Source organism: Lathyrus oleraceus, chromosome 5, assembly GCF_024323335.1.
Source record: "Lathyrus oleraceus cultivar Zhongwan6 chromosome 5, CAAS_Psat_ZW6_1.0, whole genome shotgun sequence".
In the NCBI taxonomy this organism is placed as follows: Eukaryota; Viridiplantae; Streptophyta; class Magnoliopsida; order Fabales; family Fabaceae; genus Lathyrus; species Lathyrus oleraceus.
In genome coordinates, this window is record NC_066583.1 from 611,310,800 (window position 1) to 611,317,278 (window position 6,479).

General features: G+C 54.8%; 1 protein-coding gene across 1 annotated transcript; it reads right to left on the reverse strand.

Annotated features, from left to right (window-relative positions):
- Positions 1 to 212: 212 nt before the first annotated feature.
- LOC127082400 (uncharacterized) lies at positions 213 to 5,813 on the reverse strand. Its single transcript, XM_051022635.1, has 2 exons — positions 1,743 to 5,813; positions 213 to 875 (listed from the first exon to the last, which is right to left on the reverse strand). The coding sequence occupies exons 1-2, from the start codon at positions 5,811 to 5,813 to the stop codon at positions 213 to 215; spliced, it is 4,734 nt and encodes a 1,577-aa protein (XP_050878592.1).
- Positions 5,814 to 6,479: the final 666 nt, after the last annotated feature.

The following is a 6,479-nucleotide window of genomic DNA, read 5'->3' on the forward strand; positions in this document are numbered from 1 at the left end:
AACCCTGGTCCCGAGGCTTGGGTCCTCCCATCGCGAGCTGGGTGCCCTGCCAGTCTTGGTACTTCGACGTTGGGTCTTGGTCAAGATCCCAACCGTCGGGGAGGGTTGTGTTTGTTGTGTGACCCCGGATCGTTCCCGGGTCTCGTGGTTCCTCCCTGGGGTTTTGGGGACGAAGAGCGTGGCCGTACCTGCCACGTCTCCCCGTGGCGTACTTAGCTGTAATATTGTCTAAGTTTTTCTGCGTTCCATGGTCGAGCGAGTTGTTCTCCTTGTAGGTTTTCTAGGTAATAGGCCCCGTTGCTCGTTTTGTCGCGGACGCGGTAAGGGCCTTCCCAGTTGGCCGCCAGTTTGCCCTCTCTCGGGTTTTTCTGGTTTCTTCTGAGGACCAGGGTGCCGACCTGGAACTCTCTTTTTATGACTTTCGCGTCATGGCGTAGTGCTATTTTTTGTTTGAGGGTTGTTTCCCGGAGAGCTGCTTCGGAACGTATCTCATCGACTAGGTCGAGCTCGGCTCTCAGGGTCTCATCGTTCATTTCCTCGTCTAGGGGCTCCTCCGTCCTCCTCGTTGGCGTCCGTATCTCCACCGGGATGACTGCCTCGGTGCCGTAAGTTAGTCGGAACGGGGTTTCCCCGGTGGTAGAATGTGGTGTCGTGCGGTAGGCCCATAGGACGCTATGTAGCTCCTCGACCCATGCCCTCTTTGCCTCGCCGAGTCTGCGTTTGAGGCCACTTAAGATTACCCTGTTGGCCGCCTCTGCCTGCCCGTTCGTCTGCGGATGCTCGACAGACGTGAAATGTTGTGTGGTGCCCAGGCTGGCGATGAAGTCCTGGAATCCTCCGTCCGTGAATTGTGTCCCGTTGTCTGTGACAAGTGCCTGGGGTATACCGAACCGAGCGAGGATGTTGCGTTTGAAGAACCGGAGAATGTTCTGCGCGGTTATTTTAGCCAGTGCCTCCGCCTCGATCCATTTGGTGAAGTAATCCACCCCGACGATGAGGTATTTATTCTGATATGATCCGGTGACGAAGGGCCCGAGGATGTCCATGCCCCACCACGCGAAGGGCCATGGGGAAGACAGCGATTTGAGGTCGTTCGGGGGTGCGAGGTGCATGTCGGCATGTCGTTGGCATTTGTCGCATCTTTTGACGTGCTCTTTCGAATCGTTTTGCATGGTCGGCCAGTAGTAGCCTGCTCGAAGGGCTTTTCGTGCGAGCGATCGTCCGCCGAGGTGTTGAGCGTTAATTCCCCGGTGTATTTCTCCAAGTATGTCGGGGACTTTCTCTTCCTCGACGCATTTGAGTAGTGGGATGGAGAATCCTCTCCGGTAGAGTTTGCCTTCGAGGAGTACGTACGAGCATGCGCGTCGTTTGACAGTGGTCGCCTCTTTCGGGTCAGTCGGGAGTTCGTCTCGTGTGAGGTAATTGTAGATGGGTGTCATCCAACAGTGGGCATCTCCAATAGCGTTGACCTCGAGTGGAGGCGGTAGTTTGTTGATGCTGGGCCGAGGGAGGATTTCTTGGATTACTGATTTATTCCCACCCTTTTTCCTCGTGCTGGCTAGTTTGGAGAGAACGTCTGCCCGTGTGTTGTGCTCGCGGGGTATGTGTTGAACTTCCCATTTTTCAAATCTATCAAGTTTTTCTTTGACGAGGGACAAGTACTCGAGGAGGTTGTCGTTCTTGGTTTGGTATTCTCCTCGCACTTGTGAGGCCACGAGCTGGGAGTCGGTGGATATTTTTACCTCTTTTGCTCCTAGGTCCTCGGCTAACCTCAGGCCTGCGAGGAAGGCTTCGTATTCGGCTTGGTTGTTTGATGTTGGGAACGCTAGCGCTAACGATACCTCTATCAGGATCCCTTCTTCGTTTTCGAGGATGATCCCGGCCCCGCTGCCTGATGTGCTAGAGGCGCCATCGACGAAGATCGTCCATTTGTGGGCGCTTTCTGCTGGAGTCGGGCAGTGGGTCATCTCCGCGACGAAGTCGGCCAGTGCCTGAGCTTTCAAGGCTTTTCTATTTTCGTATTGTATGTCGAATTCGGAGAGTTCTAGGGACCACTTGAGCATCCTCCCGGCCATATCCGGGCGCCCGAGCAGCTGTTTGATTGGCTGGTCGGTCCTCACCTTTATCGTGTGTGCGAGGAAGTAATATCGTAGTCTCCTTGCTGTGTTGATGAGGGCCAGGGCGACCTTTTCGATTTGCTGATATCGGAGTTCGGGACCTTGGAGTGCTTTACTCGTAAAATAGATGGGTTTTTGTCCTTCGTCGGTTTCTCTTATTAGAACGGCGCTGACGGCCTCGGTTGCCACGGATAGGTATAAGTATAGGGTTTCCTTTTCTGATGGCCGTGACAAGACCGGGGGTTGGGACAGAACCTTCTTTAGATGGAGTAGCGCTTGCTCGCATTCATCGGTCCAGTCGAAGGTAGCCTCTTTGCGAAGGAGTCTGAAGAACGGCAACGCGTGCTGGGCGGACTTGGCGATGAAACGGGAGAGTGAGGCGAGCACTCCATTGAGTGACTGGATCGATTTTTTGGTTTTCGGGGTCGGAAACTCCGAGAATGCCCGGCATTTGTCGGGGTTGGCCTCGATCCCTCTTTCGGTGAGATAGAAACCGAGGAACTTGCCTGCCCGGACTCCGAACGTGCATTTCTCGGGGTTGAACCTCATTTTACACTGTCTCGCCTGCTCGAATACCTTCGTAAGGTGTCGAGCATGGGTTATCTCCTCGTGTGATTTGACGATCATGTCGTCCATGTACACTTCGAGCATGTCCCCTATTTCGTCCTTGAAGACTTTGTTCATCATGTGTTGGTATGTAGCGCCGGCGTTCTTGAGCCCGAACGGCATCACGTTGTAATAGTAATTGCCCGTTGGGGTCATGAACGCTGTGTGTTTCTTGTCTGCGGGCGACATAGGGATCTGGTTGTATCCGCTATATGCGTCCATGAAGGACAAGAGTTTAAAACCTGCAGAGTTGTCAACGAGCGAGTCTATATTAGGGAGGGGGAAAGCATCTTTCGGGCAAGCCCTATTAAGATCAGTATAATCAACACACATACGCCATTTTCCATTATTTTTCTTAACGAGGACTACATTAGAGAGCCAGGTTGTGTACTGGGCTTCAGAAATAAAATTTGCCTCTAAGAGGTCTTTTACAGCTCGCTCGGCAGCCTCTGCCTTTTCGGGCGATTGCTTGCGTCTACGCTGTGCTATGGGCTTGGCTGCCCGGTCTACAGCTAGCTTATGACACGCGATCTCGGGGTCCAGCCCGGGCATTTCTGCGGCATTCCACGCGAAGAGGTCGGAGTTCTCTTTGAGGCATGCTACTAGCTCTTCTCTTGTTTCCTCGGGTAGTCCCTTACCTATCTTCACCGTCCTTTCCGGATCGTCCCCAAGAGGAATGAGTTCGAACTCCCCGTCGGGGATTGGTCGGACCGGGTGTTCGAGAGAGCGTTCCTTGGGGAACCTCCCCTCTTCGGTCTCGTCCAGCCCGACGCGACAGTCGAGGTCGATGGCGTTGACTCCTCGGGCGGGATCCTCGGTCTTGAGTTTTTTGTTGTTGCAGTTGCTCTTCGTGCTGACTACGGCCTGTCCTTTTACTGCGGCGTCGTAGCATCGCCGGGCTGCTTCGATGTCACCATGGATGGTGACCACACGTCCCAATTTGGTGTAGTATTTCATCTTCAGGTGGACGGTGGATGGGACCGCAGTGAGTTCGGCCAGTGTCGGGCGTCCAAAGATGCAATTGTAGAGAGACGGACAGTCTACGACCAGGAATTGGATTTTGACTTCCCTGGCCGTTTCTTGTTCGCCGAAAGTGACGAGGAGCTCAACATATCCCCACGGTCTGGTTGTTGCTCCGTTGAATCCTTGGAGATCTGATCCGACGTAGGGGGCTAAGTTGGTCTTGTCTAGCTTCAGAGTCTTGAAGAGGTGGACGTACATGATATCCACTGAGCTGCCTTCGTCGACCAGGATGCGTCGTACGTCGAATCGGGCCATCTTTGCTCTAATCAATAGTGGGATGGCCGAGTTCGGGGATCCGCCCGGGAGTTCCTCCAGGAAGAAGGATATTGGGTTGGATTTTCCCCGGTATTTTGTCAATGTCGCTTTCTGCTCGGGGGCAGTCAGTAGGAGTTCGTCGAACTTGCGTTTGACGGAGAGGGCCGCGGATTCCCCGTTAGTTCCTCCTCCTGATATCACCAGTGTGGTAGGGAAGTCTTCCCAGGGGCTGAGTGCAGTGATCTTGCCCTCGGGCAATGGTTCGGGGGGGAAGAAATCTTCCGGTCGTGACACGCAGAGGGCCACTTGATAGGGAGAGTTGTCGGGGGGTGTGTTTTCCCGGGGTCTCTTCTTCTCTGGCTCGTCGTGTCTGGGAGCTTCGTTCTTCCTCGTGTACTGCTTCAGGTGCCCTTCTTGGATTAAAATTTCAATCGCATCTTTCAGGTGGACGCAGTCTTCGGTCACGTGCCCGTGACTTCTGTGGAACCGGCAGTACTTTGATTTGTCGGTGTGGGGCTTTGGTGCAGACGGTTTTGGGAACCTGACCCTGCCCTGCTTAAATTCAGAGTTGATACATTCTGCGAGGATACGCTCTCGAGGAGCTGTCAGTAAGGTGTACTCGCTATATCTGCCCGCGGGGCCTCTTCCTTCCCGGAGCTCGCGAGGTCTTTCTTCTCTTCGTCTGTCTCCGTTGCGACGGGAAATGCTCGTGTCCTCGCGTTTTGAGTGCTCGGTCTCCCCAGCGTTACGTCCGCTGCGGGCATTGTGTGCCACCTGCTTTTCCTCGTATCTGATGTAGGCCTGGGCTTTATGCAGGAGCTCGTTTAAGGTGCGGGGAGGCTCGATCCCTACGGCTCTGCTAAGTTCACTGCCGGGTAAGAGACCTCTCTCGAGGAGATACTTCTTCATGTGCTCGGTGGTATCTACCTCGACAGCTTCCTGGTTGAATCGCTCGATGTATGAGCGCAGTGTTTCATTCTTCTTCTGCACTATGGCTTCAAGGGTCGCCTCAGTCTTGGGGTGACGACGGGAAGCTGTAAAGTGCCGGGTGAACATGGACCTCATGACTCTCCATGACGTGATGGACTCAGGGGCCAAGCTTTTGTACCAGGCCATGGCCCCTTTCCTGAGGGTCGTTGAGAACAGTCGGCATTTGAGGTGCCCGGTTATATCATTGCGGTAGTCGAGCATCGCGTTGACGTTGTCGACGTGATCGTCGGGATCTGTAGTCCCGTCGTACACAGCTAGGTTTGGCGGTTTCTCCATGCCTTTGGGGAGCGGGGCTTCCATTATTGCCTGAGATAGGGGGCAATGCAAATCTTCCTCGTCGCTCCTTAAGGGAGACAGTTCGTTGTTGTCGGGGCTGTGCCCGCGCCTTGGTGATGTTCTCGCTCGACCACCGTCACGATGGGCGCGTGCCCTGTTGGCGTGGGGTTCGGGAGAGCGACGTCCTCGCTTCTTCGTTGGCTCCGAACGTTGTTGTATCCTACTCACCGGCTGGGGCCGGGCCTCTTGTCGTTCGGCTTCGAGGGCCATGATTCGTTCGTGCTGCTGGTGGAGCATAGAACCGGCTTGATTGAGGGCATTCACCATGGCAATCATTACGGCGTCTCCTTCAACGGGAACGGGAATGGGATGAAATGTCTCTGCCCCTAAATTGTGGGCGTGAGAGGCATCTCCGTTGTTTTGGGGCTCTGGAGACGGGGTGGATGGATGACCGTCCCGAACGTCCGCTTCATGGGATGGCGGGCCGTCGTCCATGTTGTAGTTGACGAGGGGACGGCTGTGATCGCTATGTTGTTCTCCGGCCATGTTGGAAGGACAGAAATAAATGAGCTTTTGATCCTCGTTTGATGAAGATGGGGATAGCTAGTTCCCACAGACGGCGCCACTGATCTCACCTGATCAGGAGGGCCTTCCACGGTCTTGGTTAATGGGCCGGAGAATGAAATGAGAGGGGGGTGTACCTGCAAGGTGCTCCAATGCTTAAGTCAGAAAAGGTACAGAATGAGGTTATCAGAGTGTGAGTTAGAATACCTGCCCCTTTGCCATGAAAGGGGTATTTATAGTGAGCCCCCAGCGCTGGGCCAAGGCTCCTAATGGGCTGGATTAGCTAGGCCCAAGGAGGAGCTGCCAGGGGACGCGTACGAAGCGTTAAGACCTAGACCAAAGTCTGCCCCCTGGTCCAACTGCCCCTATCCCTAAGGCGACAATATAGGGGAGTTGGGTGACGTGGTGCGTGGGATGCCGTTAGGGCTCTGCCCGACACAACTGAGGTGCCCGCGACGTGGGTTGACGGTGAGTGGATGGAGATCGTATGAGGAGGACCCGCTCGCTGTCCGACACGTGTTTAGGGGGCTGAGGAGACGTTCGTCGGGCGGACTGTCATCCACCTGACGTGTCCTCGTGGTCGTGTGGACATGGCCGTTTGGACGTGGGCTTGGCGAGCATTGGGCCGTGCCGTGCCTAGGGTCATGG